This window comes from Osmerus mordax, chromosome 6 (genome assembly GCF_038355195.1).
Source record: "Osmerus mordax isolate fOsmMor3 chromosome 6, fOsmMor3.pri, whole genome shotgun sequence".
Classification (NCBI taxonomy): domain Eukaryota; kingdom Metazoa; phylum Chordata; class Actinopteri; order Osmeriformes; family Osmeridae; genus Osmerus; species Osmerus mordax.
This window is the reverse complement of record NC_090055.1, coordinates 6149735-6167368: the sequence shown is the minus strand read 5'-3', so window position 1 is coordinate 6167368 and position 17634 is coordinate 6149735. Positions and strand designations below refer to the sequence as shown.

The 17634-nt window shown below is 39.3% G+C and overlaps 4 protein-coding genes across 4 annotated transcripts; 2 read left to right on the top strand and 2 right to left on the bottom strand.

The window, feature by feature from the left end:
* Positions 1–158: 158 nt before the first annotated feature.
* Positions 159–5313, bottom strand: psmc4 (proteasome 26S subunit, ATPase 4). The gene is made up of 11 exons (XM_067237203.1): positions 5249–5313; positions 4332–4430; positions 3753–3939; positions 3330–3476; positions 2755–2864; positions 2515–2608; positions 2139–2306; positions 1410–1486; positions 1063–1231; positions 857–912; positions 159–475 (listed from the first exon to the last, which is right to left on the bottom strand). The coding sequence occupies exons 1-11, from the start codon at positions 5282–5284 to the stop codon at positions 362–364; spliced, it is 1257 nt and encodes a 418-aa protein (XP_067093304.1). The 5' UTR covers positions 5285–5313; the 3' UTR covers positions 159–361.
* A 1103-nt stretch (positions 5314–6416) lies between these two features.
* Positions 6417–8708, top strand: LOC136944774 (uncharacterized). The gene is made up of 4 exons (XM_067238673.1): positions 6417–6554; positions 6658–7014; positions 7192–7446; positions 8110–8708. The coding sequence occupies exons 1-4, from the start codon at positions 6479–6481 to the stop codon at positions 8229–8231; spliced, it is 810 nt and encodes a 269-aa protein (XP_067094774.1). The 5' UTR covers positions 6417–6478; the 3' UTR covers positions 8232–8708.
* Positions 8709–10377: 1669 nt separating this feature from the next.
* On the top strand, positions 10378–12016 carry dnajc28 (DnaJ (Hsp40) homolog, subfamily C, member 28). Its single transcript, XM_067238523.1, has one exon. It carries the CDS (start codon positions 10689–10691, stop codon positions 11778–11780), a length of 1092 nt encoding a protein of 363 aa, XP_067094624.1. The 5' UTR covers positions 10378–10688; the 3' UTR covers positions 11781–12016.
* A 2772-nt stretch (positions 12017–14788) lies between these two features.
* On the bottom strand, positions 14789–16807 carry si:ch211-225p5.8 (uncharacterized protein LOC555567 homolog). The gene is made up of 6 exons (XM_067238152.1): positions 16516–16807; positions 16113–16285; positions 15637–15874; positions 15375–15534; positions 15098–15154; positions 14789–14945 (listed from the first exon to the last, which is right to left on the bottom strand). The coding sequence occupies exons 1-5, from the start codon at positions 16550–16552 to the stop codon at positions 15109–15111; spliced, it is 654 nt and encodes a 217-aa protein (XP_067094253.1). The 5' UTR covers positions 16553–16807; the 3' UTR covers positions 14789–14945; positions 15098–15108.
* Between the last annotated feature and the right edge of the window lie 827 nt (positions 16808–17634).

Sequence of the window (17634 nt, the reverse complement as noted above, 5' to 3'; positions counted from 1 at the left end):
CAAATAAGGACAGTGCTAAATACAGTTAACCACCATCCCTCCATTGAGGATGTTCAGAAGTTAATACAGTAAAAAAAAAAAAAGTAAATTTCACAACAAAAAAATGTACAGAAAAGTGGCATTTACTTTAATTAAAAAAAGGCCATGAAACATTGATCTTAATTCTTTATGGAAAACATCTTTAATGGTAATTTTTGAGTTCTGTTTTAACAAGAAGTACAGACAGGTACAAACTCAACTACACTAGGAAGATTCAATTCAAATATATTTTGAAAATCTTCAGACAGCTCAAAAAAGTGTGTCATGGTCTACTTATATATGCATGTGTTTCAAGTCAGAGTCACAGGACTCAGGAGTTTGTCTATTTGTAGAACTCATGCTCTTGCTCGTCCTTCTTGATTACAGTCTTATAGGCCTTCTCAAAGTCCTTGGCCAGGACGATATACCTGTTCTCCCGCACTGCTAACATGCCAGCCTGTGAGAATAAAAGGAGGGAATGAAAAGAGGGAGACAAAATACAGTCAATTAAATGTTCCTTGACTTCAGTGGTCTTACCTATACCTATAATACTTGTTTACAATACAACTCAGTAGGTCAAAATAGCCAAGATACTGTTGTAAAAAATAGATCCATCAAGCATTTTTTTTCCCCCCAAGTAGTCCCAAGTTGCCACCCACCTTTCTGATAAAAAAGGTCACAACTTAACATAGACTCCAGTAGTGAGGATAAACACATCCTCTTAACCTCTTAACAGTATTGCATAGATAAACATGCTAAATTACAGCATGATCCTGCAATATTTCCATTGCATAATTAAATTATTTTCTAGTCACTTCCATACCACAGCCACACTCACCTCCTGGCAGATGGAGTTTATGTCAGCTCCAGAAATCTTGTCTGGTCTGGCCACATCTATACACCAGTCAAGGACAGCTATGACAAACCATGTGACGCTGAAAAGCACACTTCAACTGTATATACAAAACATACAAACATTACTATGATTAGGGTTATTACACATTATGTAATAACCGTGATGGGCCTACATAGGCTAGAGGATACAGTCTTCCAGGTCCACCTCCTCTGAGAGGTTCATATTGCTGGTAATGGTGGAGAAGACCAGGCGTTTCTGCCGACGGTCAGGCAGGGGAAACTCTATTTTCCTGTCCAGACGACCTGGACGTAGGAGGGCTGGGTCCAAAGTGTCTGCCCTGTTAGTGGCCATAATCACCTGCATTGAACCAAATGGGGTGAGTGTCATGTAAGGCCCCCTAATCAGGGTTTGGCAAGTTCGAGGTATCACCAGTGCTCTAAAACGTATGCTAAACTTAAAGTTACACAACCATGAAAAAGCATCACTATTTGGTGGCACTGAGATAGTGAGAAAAGACAAGACAGGTGCTCCTCACCTTGACGTTGACATTCTGGTCAAAGCCGTCCATTTGGTTAAGCAGTTCCAGGAGGATCCTCTGCACCTCTCTGTCCGCTGGCAGAGCCGGAAAGAAGATAATATAAAGTTTGTACGGCAGATAATAACTAATAGGGAGTCAGATGGCTGAGCGGTTAGGGAATCGGGCTATTAATCAGAAAGTTGCCGGTTCGATTCTGGCCGTGCAAAAATGACGTGTCCTTAGGCAAGGCACTTCACCCTACTTGCTTCGGGGGAATGTCCCTGTACTTACTGTAAGTCGCTCTGGATAAGATCGTCTGCTAAAATGACTAAATGCAAATGTAACTAATAGTACAATTCACTAGTAGATCTCATTCCTGATTTTGTATAATAAAGTATATTTAAAAACAGATATATCCCCCCAAAATATCTGCTATAAAACGAATTAACTTGTAAATAGTATGTAGTTCTACAAAATCACTTTCTGGGGCAATATATATCAGATTAGTTTGACAAATCAAAAACATCAGGCCATATGTGTGAAGCCAAAGCTCAAGTCAGTGAGGCCTTTCTTAAACTATACTTCATCTGGCCTTTCACTTGGACCTTTAACTGTACTTTTTTGAAAAGAAAGCAAACATAACAGGGTTTATTGAAAATCTTTGGATTCCATTAAAACACAGAATCTGTAATAACTTCCTGTTGATTGTAAGCATCTAGACTTGCTGGCTAATATCCCTGATCATACCTCCAGTCTGGGCATCAAAGCGCTTGGTTGCAATGGCATCAATCTCGTCAATGAAGATTATGGCAGGCGCATTCTCCTTTGCAAGCCTAAAGACATCTCGCACCATACGAGGCCCCTCCCCCAGGTATTTCTGCACAAACTCAGAGCCAACCACGCGGATGAAAGCCGCTGGGAAAGTAGAAAAGAATATGAGAAGAGTAATAATTGTTCTTAGGATATAAGATATTAACTGTAGGAAAATTAATACTTGAGTAATGAGTAATAATGAATATGTACATAATGAGTAGGAATGTTGTTACACAAACATCAAGTATCACATAAATGTCTGATACCATAAATGGAAGTTCACTTTCTGTTGCCTGCCCCTAAGTAGTACCTGTGGTGTGGTGAGCCACAGCCTTGGCTAGCATGGTCTTCCCACAGCCTGGGGGTCCATACATGAGAACGCCCCGAGGTGGGTCAATGCCAATCTAAGGACAGACAAAAAGTTGGATCGACAAAGCAAAGATGGTGAAACACATTTTTAAACATTTTGTGACTCAATTACCGGTTTCACTTGCACAATATTTTGATGTTGTAAATAACTGAACACTGACACAAAGACAGACATACAAACCTGTTTGTAGAGCTCAAAGTGTGTAAGTGGTAGCTCCACCGCCTCTCTCACTTCCTGCTTTTGGATGTCCATCCCTCCAATGTCAGCATACATAACATCAGGCTTCTGATCTGGAATGAAACAATTGAGAAATGTGATGATGCAAAGCAACAAACAAATAATATATTGATTACAAACTAAATATGATAAATACGCTTGAAATACTACTGTCATCACCTTTATAAATGTCTATGTAATAAATATTAATAATATTCTGTAGCCATGTAACAAAAGATGCATAATATAATTCAACACAGCTGGTTTATGAAATATAATATCAGAGCTTCGCTATTTCAGTGTTTACGCACCAGAAAGCAAAATAAATAACAAAACGGATCAGCATTTCCATGGTTCACACCATGAGGCTATTTTCATGAATGCTTTGAAAAACAAGATTATGATATATGTTTTTAAATTAAAAACTAATATCTGGTAGTCTAGACATGTTTTATATCACACAAAAAAATAGTTATTAGTAGTTGTTGACTCAAGGTTGCCAAATTTAGAAGCCCAACATTCAAAAACAACATTGCTACCTGAAGTGAGCATCATGATGCTGCTGTCAGCCTCTGGCGGGAGCACATCCACCAGGGCATTGCTATGCTTGTGCAGGGCCACCGAGGCATTTGGCTTCAGCAGCTCCCTGTCTATGGTGCTCAGGATACGCACATAGTAGTTGGAACCTGAAAGGATTATACAAATGAAGAGCAAAAAAAGGAAAGCAAAAAAGTGGGGGTGTTGGCACAAAGAAAACACATGTAAATAGTACTATCACTGTAGTAAGTAAGGTGAATAGGGTGGCAGCAGACCATAAGAGCCACTGTTGTCAATGTGTACAACGACTTTGAAATAAGTTTGGATAAAATCAAATGACACCTAGGCTCTTAATTAAATCATCTCGAAGAGTGAACATCGATCTCATCATAATATTGCATGATACTGTCTGATACTGTTTGTACCTGTTGTGGAGCCTACAATGGCTGTGTTCTGGTCCACAGCCTCCAGGAACTGGCCAATGACCAGGGGTATGCTCTGTATCCTCTTCACCTCCTCCTGAGCATGGAGGAACTCCTTCTTTAGGTTCTTCTGTTCATCTTTGATATACTCCTCTTGCACCTCCAGAAACTCCAGTTCCTGCTGCAGCTTCTACAACACAGGGGGTGACAAGGAGGTGTTACATAAAACTAGAAGGCTGACTGATATTAATATCAGCTTTAAAATATCGGTCTTTTTAGTGCAACCCATACAGAAAGGGGTGTGTCCTATTGAAAACAAGTTAATAAAAATAGCATACAGATATACAGGTGTTTTGTTTTGTTTACAGTACCCAAATATATGAGACCTTAAAGTCTACATGGTCCTGGCTCTAGTTATGTTCAATAGTGTGTAATTAAAGCAGACTGTATCCAAGTAGCATGTATTCTACGTTGTTAATTGCTCAGTAAGTCACATTTGATACACTTAGATGCATTGACAAGTAATCATACATTGGTTTTGTAAAAATAAAATTATTACACAATAGTCTCTGAAATTCTAACCTTGTATCTACTGTAAAGGTCCTCAAGGTCCTCAGGTTCTGGAGCCAGGAAAGAGAGACCTGTCTGGGGTCTGGAACTATGCATGACAGGGATGTCCTCCTATGTAGAATGGTAAATAAGTTAGTTTATCAGAGAACAAATAATATTCTTTGATAATATAATAGATATAAACCAAAGGCAGCTACCAAAGACCAGAAACTATTTAGTCTATAGATTAACAGAAATAAAATCATTGAATCAATCAATAGGTAATGATATGAGACAATAGACAATATGAACCATTTCTGCAGCATACATTTTGTACGTAATTTGTGAGACATTACAGAAATCAGTATGTTTAATAGACTTACATATTACATTTGTATGTTTAATAGAGGAGCAGCACTGCTCTCATTAAGTGTTATTTGTATAAATACAACAATTTTAGAGCTAACCAGCAACCATTCCAACACACTACGCTAGCTGATGGTGTTGGTGGTGGTGATAGCTATGCTACAGTAGCCTGTCCACAGAAGCCTAGTTGGCAAGCGTTACGTTAACTTGTAATCTAACTTCTAAATAGTAAATCAAGTAAATATTGAAACATATACATAACATACAAATCAATCGAATACATTCAAAGGTAAACGGGAGAAGTGATTTTGACTTAGTAAGCTTTTATGTTAGCAACTAGCCAGCAGAACCAGTTATGACAGTCTCACGCTAGCATAGCATGACAGAGCATTTGCTCGATTGCTACTAGCGTAGCTAGGCTAGAATATGTAGACTAGCTAACTAACAAGCGTAAGATAGCTAGCTCTACAGAAGTGCAATTTTAAATAGTTTAAACCGTTTAAAATAATTCAAACAATAAAACAATAATTCGGAAGCGATAAGAAAACACAAATATAAACGGATTCAAACATTCAAAATTATACCTGGCTCTTCTCCACAGTTACCCCGATGTCCTCCATGATGACTTCCCTTCGGAAAACGTTCTGACGTAACTGTGAGTGAACGATGTTACGTTGGTAACGAACGTAATGTGAGTACTTCCGCTGAAGCCGTGAACTGGTGTCACTGGTGTTTTTTTAAGGTGCAAAGCAGTGGTTCTCAAACTATTTTGGCTTCAGTACACCATTTTCCTGATTTCTGAATCCAAGTACCCCATAACAGTTTTTCATATTGTATAAATAAGTATTTATATCCATATTTTCATGATTTACTCCACTTTATTTCACGAACCCCCCTGTAGTACCTCCAAGTACCCCTATGGGTATGCGTACCCCCATTTGAGAAACACTGCAAAGAGTACAGGTAATGAGGGATAGTCAGAGTAAACAGCACTGGCTTAACAAAGACAAACGTTTTTTGAGATTGATAAGACAAGTGTGTAGGCTACTTTCATCAAAAAAGGATGTTGCCGAGGGCGTGAGGATTTCCTGTGGAACTGTTGTGAAGCATATCTGCAGTTGACACCTCTTCAGTCTGATACCATAATGACTTGTAGACAAAATACCTTTTTTCTTTTTCTTTCTGTCTTTCTTTCTTTTCGCAGAATTATTTTGTTTTATTCAGGGTCAGTGTACTTTTGTATTCCCACAAGAAAAGATAAATCAAGGATGATAATGTGCCATTTCTGTATTTCTTTTATAACTTGTATATGTTAGAAATTCAATGTATAACTTCACTCCTTATCATGATCACAAGAATAACCAGAACACTATTGCAGCAAATCTGTAGTACACATCCATTTCAATGAGTTCAGATTGTACTCTAAACGCTACTACTAACCACAAAATTCTAATCAGAATGAAGTAGTAGCATTGATCTGGATGGTGTGTAATTAGGCCTACACATCATCAGTACATATTAAATAAGTTACATATTACATCTGGTCAGAGCAGGCAACCAAATTTGATACATTTCAATGTAGTCTATGATGTCTTGACAAATATGGCAGCTGTGTCAACCAGTAAATCCATTTACTGGTTTCCATTCTAGTGTGGGAGAGGAAGTGATACAGTCAAACCACGCATCCTGTGTTCCTCCTCTTGATGCTTTAGTCTACATTTATTTGAACTAACTCTGGAACTTGCTCTGGATAAGAGTGTCTGCTAAATGACTAAATGTAACTAGATTTCAGACTCAGTATTCAGTCAACAAAGATGTTTTGTGGCCCAATCATCTCACTTTGGAAGAAACATATGTGGAATAGTTTTATATTTTGTTACCTTCTGTCAGGTGAGATAAAAAAAAAATTGTATTCATTTTATAACAGGGAGTGATAATTTACTGGACTAAATACTGTTGCTACTCAATAATTGTATAAAATCTGTTTTGTCAGGTACCTGGTCACAGATTAACGTTGTCCAGCAACCAGATGTGGTTTTAATCAAACCATGTGGAAATGCCATGTTAAACTGCTTATTCAACCATACCCCCGACATGAACGTTTCCAACAACCCAATTCTGTACTGGGAGTTTATGAGTCAGAAGATATCAAGACTGTTTCCCAACCAAGAGCCACAATACAAAGGCCGTGTGGATGTTCTGGACAATGTCCAAAGTTCACCCAACAAGTCTATTCTCTTTAGGAACGTTCAGTGGGAAGACAGTGGGAAATACCAATGCATGCTTTCATATGAGAAGGATGGAAAAAGTGAAAGGAAGAGGGGGGCAGGAGTTAAACTCTTAGTTTACGGTAATTACACATCTTTCAATTGACAAAATGTAGCTAACACCTTTTTACAAGGTGTGGTATTTTTACAGAGCATTTTAAATGATCTAGATAATAAATGTTTTAACAAAGTGTTGCTTTTTGCAAAGGATCAGATATCATCTGATGTGTGTGTGTATGCATGTCTGTCTTGTGTTCCAGATTCTGCTATCTTTGATGTCCTTCCTGACAGTAAGGACCAGCTCCGGTGTGCCATAAATGTTTCTCAGGATCCAGGATTGATTTTGTCAATGTACCATAATGGAGTGCCAATAGACACAAGAAGAAATGACACCCTCTTTAGCCCTTTTATGCAGCTGTCTGTAGACATCCCCTTGAAAGAGGCTGGTAACTATGAGTGCAAGCTTAACCTGGCATCCAAACTGATACTGAACTGCAGCTACTATTATTACCCTGGTAGTGTATACTTTTATTACATTTATTTTGACCACATTTATTTCTGGGTGTTGTAGAGAACTGGAGGAGGGGGGGGGGGGTTGCTGGCAGCAATACATTGAACCTTGATACTTTAATCCCAGTAGAGATGTAAATACATTAATCAGCAGGTTGAATAGAAAATATGTCTAATCCATGAACTTAGTAATAATTTGAACAAAACTGTTTTGAAGTCCTTCAGCTATGATTTAGAAACAGATTTGGGACAAATTAATCTTTATTAAGACTATTTTGTAAATGTATTCCAAGATGATGGTGCAAAGTACATAAAAGTTACAAAAATCTGTTTAGACATTGGGAACAATTAACAGGATAAAGTCTTGCAAACAAAGAGGGTATTCATCCCACACAAAAAACAAGGAAGTTAGGGATTCCAAGTTGGCTTTGTAAATAAAAATAGCACAGGGACTAAGCCTTTGATTAAGCAAAGGCCAGCCAACCCTTACTACACTCACTAGACCACAAATCCCTTTAGGCCCCACAAAACGTTAAGAATAAAAAAGAAACAGTAGTGTATAACTAATGCTACATAAAAAGAGTAAAAGGGTTAGAGTGTAAAAACTATAACATCAACAAGGTGTATGATTCTCACACTTATTTATCTTCTGGTCTTGTGTTCTCCAGAAGAGAAGATTTTCCCCGAGCCTTGGATCCTGTACGTGGCCATCATCTCAATCCCTTTCACTGGGATTTTGATCCTGCTCACTGCCTGTGTCTTTAAGTTTAGGAGAGACTACATTTGTTAGCCAACATTGAACTTGAACTTACTGAACTTTTAATTATAATTTTTGCAGCAAACTGTTTAGGGCTTTATTTAGTAAAACTCTGAACTGCAGCTAGTTTCCTTCAACCAAGCATGTCTGTGGCCAGCAGTTCTCTGGGTACAGTGTGATCCCATCTCTTTTACAAATCTCTCATGACAACTGGTATCCAAGAAGTCATAGAGTTTTAACTATATTAAATCATTCTCTGTTAGTCTCCCTATCAATCATTTTATGGATGTTTGTGACACTGGGTGTGGAAGACAATATAATGTAGGTAGCCGTGACAGGCCTGAGACACAATCCAGCACAGTAGGTGGCGGTATATTCGCCTTATAGTTGGACGCGAGCCGCCAACCTGAATCTAAAGAAGAAGAAGAAGACGTAGAAGAAGCTAACATACTTCGTTTGTTGACCTGCAAAAGTATGCGGTGGTTTTTGATAAACAGTTTTGCATGCTGTTATCCGTTTATTCTACTGAGTCTGTCACCGTGGAATAGTTACAAATGAGTAGACTAGCTCAACAACAACGACATGAGATATCTAGCTAAGGTAGCTAGTTGCTAGATACATTCACTGAATTAAACTGGTAAACCTAATGGCAAGTAGAACAGGGGCTTGTTTCATAAAGCTAGTTCAAAACAGGTTTGTGTCAGGGAGAGTTACTGACATAAGCCTGTCTTATTCGGTAAACTTGCTTTATGAAACAGGACCAGGGGCCCGTTCTCCGTACGTCGCTAACTCAGTTAGCTGGATTTGATTGTTGACGATTTGTCATTATCTTGGATTGTTCGGTTCTTCGAAGCTCATCCTGGACTTGCTGTCATAGCAACAGGTCCGTTAACTTCCGTAACAGGTCCGTAAACTGTATCACCTCTGCTTGTAAAGCCTCAATCTAACAGGAAGTCTGTCACAGACATGTCTTGTCCGTTTTTACTACAGGAACCTGTTGCAGAAGGTGCAAGAATAATTAGCAGAATGTAACATGAAACCGAATTAATTGCTCATTGCGTGAGATAGGCTCCTTAAGCACAGCGCGATATGCTAGCCTATACTTTTTGAGAGATAGCCTATCGGTTTTCTCGTGAGGGTTTCATTTACATCATTAATTTGTTGGAACCACATTAAATTATTATATGACATTAGATGATAAACAAAGTAAGCCTAATTCTGAAAATAAAAAATACAAAGACAAATAGACCTTCTATTTGTCTTTGTATTTTTATTTTCATAACTTTGTTTATCATCTAATGTCATATAATAATTTATCGCTTATTACAGACTGTAATAAGCGATACATTATCATATGAAACATCTAACGTTGTCACTACATTTAATTTGTCTGCTACTTTTTGCCAGCCCTCTCCTGGATTTTGCTGACTTTGAGGTGTTCCCTGCCGTTTGGTTAAGTCTTTAACCTTCAAGCAAGCTCTTGCACTGTTTGGCTCTGTTGCGGAAAACACAGGGCGCTCTTTTTGGTCATGGTGAGCAGCCATAGACTTATGTGAGCAGCCAATAGCAGCGTTGCTGATCAAGGTTTTTAATATCGATACATACCACCTTTTAGACCAACGCATAACTCAATCCAGCTATACTAATCATAAACAACAAGGGTGTTGGAAGAACCGAATTAGCCAGATCATGATTAGCACGATGATGTCATCTTGGATGTGTCATTTGATCGTGGATGTAACAGGCGACGTATGGAGAACGGGCCCCAGGTTCTGTCAAAGCACGGATGGAGGCATTGTTTACATTCTAAACATAAATTACGTATTCAGCAGGGTTCTCAAGTTTTATGAAATGTTGGCATGAGATTACAAGCCTATACTTGAGTGCAGCAAACGAATGAGTAGGGTACAACAGCAATGCAGATATGCCTATCATTATTAGCCTGACCATCACAGGGCATTGATGTAACACAAAAAGAAAATCTTAAACCCTTGTGCTGCCTTCGGGTCACATGACCCAAAGGTTCATAACGAACCATCGTTGTGTTTACTCAATTTTATCCAATACAAAAACAAATATAATTTTCTTTTAACCTTCGCAATGTTGGGGGTCTGAGACAGCCCAACGGTTAAAAGAAAATGCTTCACTGTTTTTATATGCGGTAAAGTTGTCACAATGACTGATAGGTCAGAATGACCCGAAGATAACACAAGGGTTAAGAAACAGTGTAGGCTACCTCAATTGAAACGTGATCAGATCCTTTCAAAACATCAATGTGGTTTCAGACTTTTGGACTAAATATTAATTTTCTTCTGATGTTGCCCTTTAGTGGCAAGATAAAGCCGACACTTCCTCTGTGGTAATTATTTAATTCCAATGTGTAGGTTTGTTTGATATTGTTCTGCAGATAGAAAACCTCTGCCGCACTGCTGGCCCTGACTGACCTGAGTGGCACAGTTTAGCTGTTGGTCTTCCATAGGGACAACTACCATGATCCTGCCCTACTTGGCTCCCCAGTTACTGCTGCTCCGCACATTGAGCTCCAAGCCTTTCATCAGCAACAGGCTTCGGGACAACTACCGGGCGCTGCAGCTACCAGAGGATGGAGAAAGCAGCCCTGCCCAGGTGAAAGAAGCCTACCTAAGCATGGCAAAGCTCTACCACCCAGACTCTGGCACTGCCACAGCTGATGCAGCACTATTTGCCAGGGTTGAGGAGGCTTACCGTGCAGTTTTGGCGCACAAAAGACAAATTAAGGCTAGCGGAGCAGAGAACGTCGAGGAGGAGGAGGAGGATAGCATGAAAGGTATGGTTCCTCAGCACCGGCACTATCTCAGCTATGAGGGCATTGGCTTGGGCACACCGAGTCAGCGGGAGAGGCAATACCAACAGTTCCGTGTTGACAGAGCAGTAGGGCAGGTACTCGACTATCGCCAGAAGGAACATGAACGAGCAGCGGCTGAAGAAGGGGAAATAGTGGTGAGGGATAAGCGGAGCCGGCAGATCAAGATTACCCAGGCAGTTGAGAGGCTGGTAGAGGATCTGATCCAGGAGTCCATGGCCCGTGGAGACTTTCGCAACTTGAGCGGCTCCGGAAAGCCCATCAACAAGTTTGACCACAACCCATATGCTGACCCCATGACCCACAACCTCAACCGGATCCTCATAGACAATGGGTACCAGCCACCATGGATTGTCATGCAGCGTGATATCCGTGAGACCACTGCGCAGCTCCGTGAGAGGCTGCTGAAAGGGAGGGCAAAGTCAGGTGAATCTATGACTTTGAGGGAGAACGCTCAATGGCAGCAGCTTTGTGGATCCATAGGGGAGGAACTTGTGAATCTAAATAAAATGGTGGACAACTTCAACCTTGTTGTTCCAATGCTTTCCCGACAGATGGTCCATTTCAGTTTGGACCGTGAGATTGCCATTGCAGAGAAAGCGGCCTACCAGCACAGACAGGAGAGAGAGATGGAAAGGGAAACTGAAAAAGAAAGGAGGGAGGAGAGAAAGAAGACTAAAGTGGGCACACAACAGACCACACAAGGTTTACTATCATGGATGCAGAATTTACTCAAATGAATAATCAATCAACATCAATACCATTGATACAAAGTACATACTTTATTTTGAATAGTGATTTCAAAGTTTGGTGTATGAACACATAAAAAAAATTCAAGGTAATGTCTCATCTGGTTGTTAATTAAAAACATTTTGTAGAGTGCTCCACCCTGCTGTTTAAAGAACGTAATCAAAGTTGTTTGCAAACCATTCTATATATGCAATACTGTGTCCTGACCCCATGACATATTCAAATATTACCACAATAAATTTGTGTCAAAAGCAAAGCTAATTTAAAATAGTAATTATCTCAAATCACACAAATTGTGTGATTCAACTGACTATTCACTCATATAAGATAATCAAACTTCAATTGTGAACTGTAATATTCATAACCTATGAAAACTAATGGTATTTATCTTATAATAGAATGCTAACAGTGTGAACTCTTAAAGTTATAAATACAGATTTATTTTTTCTTCTGTTGGATCGATACACTTTTGGTTTGCTGTCCATTCCCATTTTCATCCTGGGAGCTGCTCTAATGCTGAAGGGTTACAGATGACAATGAGGTCTTTGCCTTTGTCTCCATGGTTTAGGACTCCCCCATGCTGTACCTGAGTGACAGCTTTTGAGGAGGTAATAGCCTTGGTCCAGTCGTGGGCAATGTACTGGTGATAGGGATCATGGGAACTCTCCAGCTTCTTAGAGCGGATATAGCTGAGCATGATGCCAAATATAAAGAAACTGAACATTCCCACAATCAGCAAAATGTACACCATCCCCTGAGCCTGGTCTGGAGCCATAGTTATACTTATTGGGAGAATGGTCTGCTGAGTAGTACTATTGTGAGAGAACACGGGGACAGTCACCCCTGTTCCATTCAGGCAGTGCTGTAGGAAAGCGAGCAGGAGAGACGGCAGCTCTGTCCTGTTGAAGTGCAGCATTCCCGGCCTCTTTGGGTGGTGAAGGTAACTGTAACAACGGCAGCAAATGAAAGATAAGGCATTGTCAGAACAAACTCTCAATTAGTGTAATGATGAAGAAAGTGTTTGTCCGTCTCTTCATAAACGGAGTGACTAAGTTCAGTTGAGTTCTGGATTTTAATACGTATTTATCAACACCAAGCTTAGGTCTTAACCAGGTCTCTCTCCGCTCCGAAAGCCGGAGGACCATCTTTTATAGGGCACAAGAATGTAAACATAGATTGTGACAGTCAGGCAGGAATGACGTTACAACAGTCTCAGAGAAAAAGATTCACTGCTCCTAACACATAACAACTCTCACACTAGAGAGTTCATAGTTGGAGCTCTCCTTGTAGTCATGACAAGGACCGTTTAGCCAGTACTTTCTCCTGACCCCGAACATCTATTAACCTGACACATAGACACAATATACTGTTATTAATAGCAAGCTTACATGATAAACGTACTAACTAGTATCCAATGACTAGTTCTATTGATTAGTGATTAATGTAAGCACACAGGAAATCCCAATTTCTTCCACAGTAACCACGACACCCCACAACTTATTTAAACGTTATGGCATCAGACCTCACCTTAATATCTCCTTTTCTGAATGAAGCACCCTTGATTATGAAATGCCTTTTCTATTGACCTTTAAAAGAAAAAGAGGGATACATCTCTTACCTCAATGCAAGTCTGTGATTATGTTAGCGAAATGAACTGGTATAGTGTACAGTGCTTTAAAAATACAGAAATTACATTACCTTTAGAAGACCAACTGCATCAAAGTAAATAAAGCTGAGATGGCTCCTATTATTGTGCAGTCTTGGCTGTATTCGGGAGTCTTGGAATCACTGTAATTTATTACTGTAGGTCTCGTATGCGTATATAAAAAAACTGGTCCCACCGTACTAGAGCTTCATCTCCAAAACAAACACACTCACCCTGTCTGGTGTCTTTCTCTCTTCCACATGCATGCATTTCATGTCTTGTTCGCTTTTTCAAACCACTCTCCAATCCCTCACACACACACCTCTTCATACAGGCATAATCACAGGTATAGAGTGACAGCGGTACATTCAGCTTGTCAACACTTTTAATGAAATAGATGTCCAGGATCGAGAGACCAAGGTCAATCTCAGTAGGTTACAACAACTGCTGTGTAGTTTAGCATTATGACCACAGGCTTGCATTCTTCAATGGTTCATTCATGGTTACTTCACCCAGGGTCGGCTCCAAGAGGGGGGGCATTGACGGGCAATGCCCCCCCCCAAATGGAATGCTATGCCCCCTCAAAAAACAATTTTGTTAAAGTATAAGTAAGAAATACTGGCATTGGCTATAAATTAGGGTTATCAAGATGGCTACACTTTCAGAATATGAAGGTCTGCTCTTATTTTGACTCTCATACATGCTTTGTAAATGCGTGCCCCCCTTGTGAAAAAAAATTTCACCCCATTTAATTTGTTCTGGAGCCCAGTCTGACTTCACACCCCCCAAAAAATCTCAGATCCCTGAGGGAAATGTGATTAACAGATATTATGTTTATGTCTGTTGTGTAATCTGTTGTGTAGCCATATTTAAAAGGTTTTGATAATATTGACACAAATCATATTCTACTCATGTATATTTGGAATATTTTGTGATTTATGGCATGCTTGTGTTGGTATATTATTGTGATGGAGCTAGGTTGTAGCAGTTGAACAAAGTAACAGTCAGACCTGAAGGAGGGTGGAGACACTACAGACAAGATTCAGTTACACAATGCCCTTCAAACACCCTTCCTTGTCTCCTAAAGCACACTGTGGTTCTGTAATTTTAAGATTCCGAGTAACATCCAATAGGCAAGGAGTCTCAGACTGTAAGATATGAATACTGGGATACCTTAAAGATACAGATACAGTATAGTGTGACTATATGACCCATATAGTCAACTGTGTACACTGTTTTGTACAACAAAGAGTGATATAATACATTATCGCAACAACATTTCAGCAAAAATGTAAACACTGTAGGGACATTTTGCTTTAGCCGTAAACTGTGTTGACACTAGACAGGAAATCCTTTAAAATTTTCACTTCACTTTTATTGTGCATTTCACACAACTATCAGGCACTGAAAAATGTAATCTTTAAAAATGGTTATGGTTACTTAAGAGAGTGGTTAACATGTTAATACTGTATGTTTGCTTACAGCATAATATATCTTCACGTCTTTAGATCTGTTGGACATAAATTGAGAAGATAGAACATCAAGTCACAAAAAAGTTTTCACTGCTTAAATGTATTACTTTTACAAAATGTTGTACTGTTACTACTGTCCAATATAATCACAACAACATTATAGAGGCTGACTATTTCTCAAAATACTCACCATGATGTAAATTACTCCAGATGCACCCCATCACACTTGTCTTTTGATTCTAATGGTCTGGAAATAAAAAACAACAAATGAGTGAGTGAGTGAGTGAGAGTATCGAGAAAATGTGTGTTTTCACCAGGACTCATTCGGATCCTGATAAAAAATGAAAATAAATAAACTTCTGGGCTAAGGACATTGATTGATTGTGCTACATCTCAGTTGAGAGTATTAAAGGTGTATTCCCAACAATGTCTGAGACTGCCATTGCAGGTTAATGTAGGAGGCTTACCGGTTTTGGGCCTTAAGGGCTTTGCGGGCTTCCCGAGCTTCATGCTCAGCAGATATCTTTTTATAACAATAGATCAGCACCACGATCATCCAAAGCTGCAGCACTACAATCAGTACATACATCATGATTTCTGATATCACTGCAGTCATCTCCGGATTGGCTGTGAAAGCACCAAGAGGAAAACATTAGAACATTAAAGAGCACAAGAATACATAACCATTATAAACATGAAGTTGTTTAATAAAAGAATACCACAACTAACCAACAGCCACCACGCTTAGCTCCACCTCCTTCTGCACAGTGACATACTCATTGTCCAATGGGAGAAAGAGCATGCGCTGGACGGTGCAGAGGAATGTTCCAGTGTCGTTAAAGGTTACATTATGAAGAAAGATGGCTCCTACTTGAACATCCTGAGTCCCCTCTGTTCCATGCCATTCCAGGCGGCCTTCAAAGTCTTCATAGAGGATGGTGGGTTTAGGGTAGTCATAATGAAATACCTGTGAAACAAACACTTTTGAGATTTTTTCGTTATGTTTTATTATGTCCTTTGAATCTTGAACCTTTTCTGGTCTTTTCTGAGTCTCACCATAAAAGTAGGAGTAGAATAAAGGATGATGAGAAAGGGGAAAATATGTTACAACAGATCTTTGAAACCCTGTAAGTCAGATTGCTAAACTACGAGGAGCTATGGGCTGATTTGTGACCAGCCCTCTGTAGTACAGACTCTCTACTCACATGAATAAATTCTTCCTCTCCTTTGGGTCTGAAATGCCAATCCACAGTAGTGTGAGCAGGGACCTCTTCTCTCTTCTTGCAGGAGATACAGCCTAAAAGAAAACGTTCCCCTGCCACAGCCTCTGTCATCGAGTCCACCTCTGCACAACCCCCATGGCAATGAGGCACTGCAACTGACACACATGCATACATATACACAGATGAGTCCACAATTTTAAAGAATATATGCATCAGGCACTGACCAGTAACTTTAATAAACGCGGCAGTGTAGCTCAATACGATACATAGAACACATAAATATATAACACATTATATCATCCACCATGAACTATAGAGAACCTGAATGATACTAAATATTATGTATATTCCAATGTTTTTATATAATGTTACAGAAATGACTTACCATATAAAATGAATAAAATCAGAAGTGACTTGAGCATATTATCCCTCCAAGTCTGGGTGATTCGAAATTTAGTTTCTCAAGACTAGGTTACTTGTTGACAATCTCTAAATTGCGCAACTTTTGTCTGATTGGTGATATAGCCTACTGGAGACACTAATTGCTCCGCCTAATGCTATTTCTCTACGAAAAGTCTTAATGACAACTTAATTTTCCTTAGGAGTTAAATGTGTAAAACTCATGTAGGTTTTCTTCACGTTCTACCAGTCTCACCCGATCGTATGCAAGGAAGCTAAATTTAGACCGTGTGAATCCCTATGTCCCGTCCAAACTCTTTTGGAGTGCAGTGCAGGTCAAGAAGAAATGTTAGGCTGAAATCAACATAACAATGAATGTTTGGCTGTGTTCATTAACTTGACCAATATGTGCAAAGCAACTTTGCATGCAATGTGTACCTACATGAGCTAAATAGGTAAATCAACTTTGATTCTAACTTTTAATGGGCCAATAGGCCTAATTGTATATTTACTATGTTAATAACTGGTTAGACAATGCAACCGTTTATTCACCTAACTGCTTGATTTGGCATGTTTGCATTTGATCTGAAAGTTATGTTCAAGCTTACAAATCGCCTGCATTGTTTATCTGTCCCCAAACATCCAAATACAATCTCAAGGTGAGGTTGATTTGGCTGGATGGATGTTTTAGTCTCTTATCGGGATCTGAAGCACGTTCAATGTCAAACAGCATGTAAAACACAAGGCTATTCAAGGGAGAACAAGGTTGAAAAAATAAATTGCACATTGAAGTCCAACTTCTGACATAGATTGACGTGTTGGAAGATAGCCTATTAGATCAAATAATAGTTTATTGACTTTGATAACATCAAGCCATATTCACATATTTGTCTTTATCAAAGATTGTATTCAACAAACTTAGATACACATCTAGGCATTAAACAATGTATATGTCAAGGATGTTGATTTGAGATGTCAAGCACAGAGCATCTGGCCTCCTGGGATGTGTGTTTTATAACTTTGACTCAACAAAAAGGTTGTTTAGGCTATCATGCATACACGTGACACACAAACAAACAGGAGGTGGACAAAACATTAGGAAAAA

Coding starts and splice junctions, on each gene's coding strand:
- psmc4 (XM_067237203.1), bottom strand. CDS start 5,284: ATGGAGGACATCGGGGTAACTGTGGAGAAGAGCCAG. Junction 4,431..5,248: donor TAACTGTGGAGAAGAGCCAG/GTATAATTTTGA, acceptor CATTCTACATAG/GAGGACATCCCTGTCATGCA. Junction 2,609..2,754: donor ACTTTGAGCTCTACAAACAG/GTTTGTATGTCT, acceptor GTCTGTCCTTAG/ATTGGCATTGACCCACCTCG.
- LOC136944774 (XM_067238673.1), top strand. CDS start 6,479: ATGTTTTGTGGCCCAATCATCTCACTTTGGAAGAAACATATGTGGAAT. Junction 7,015..7,191: donor AGTTAAACTCTTAGTTTACG/GTAATTACACAT, acceptor CTTGTGTTCCAG/ATTCTGCTATCTTTGATGTC. Junction 7,447..8,109: donor CAGCTACTATTATTACCCTG/GTAGTGTATACT, acceptor TGTGTTCTCCAG/AAGAGAAGATTTTCCCCGAG.
- dnajc28 (XM_067238523.1), top strand. CDS start 10,689: ATGATCCTGCCCTACTTGGCTCCCCAGTTACTGCTGCTCCGCACATTG.
- si:ch211-225p5.8 (XM_067238152.1), bottom strand. CDS start 16,552: ATGCTCAAGTCACTTCTGATTTTATTCATTTTATATG. Junction 15,875..16,112: donor GAGAGGAAGAATTTATTCAT/GTGAGTAGAGAG, acceptor TTTGTTTCACAG/GTATTTCATTATGACTACCC. Junction 15,535..15,636: donor GCTAAGCGTGGTGGCTGTTG/GTTAGTTGTGGT, acceptor GTGCTTTCACAG/CCAATCCGGAGATGACTGCA.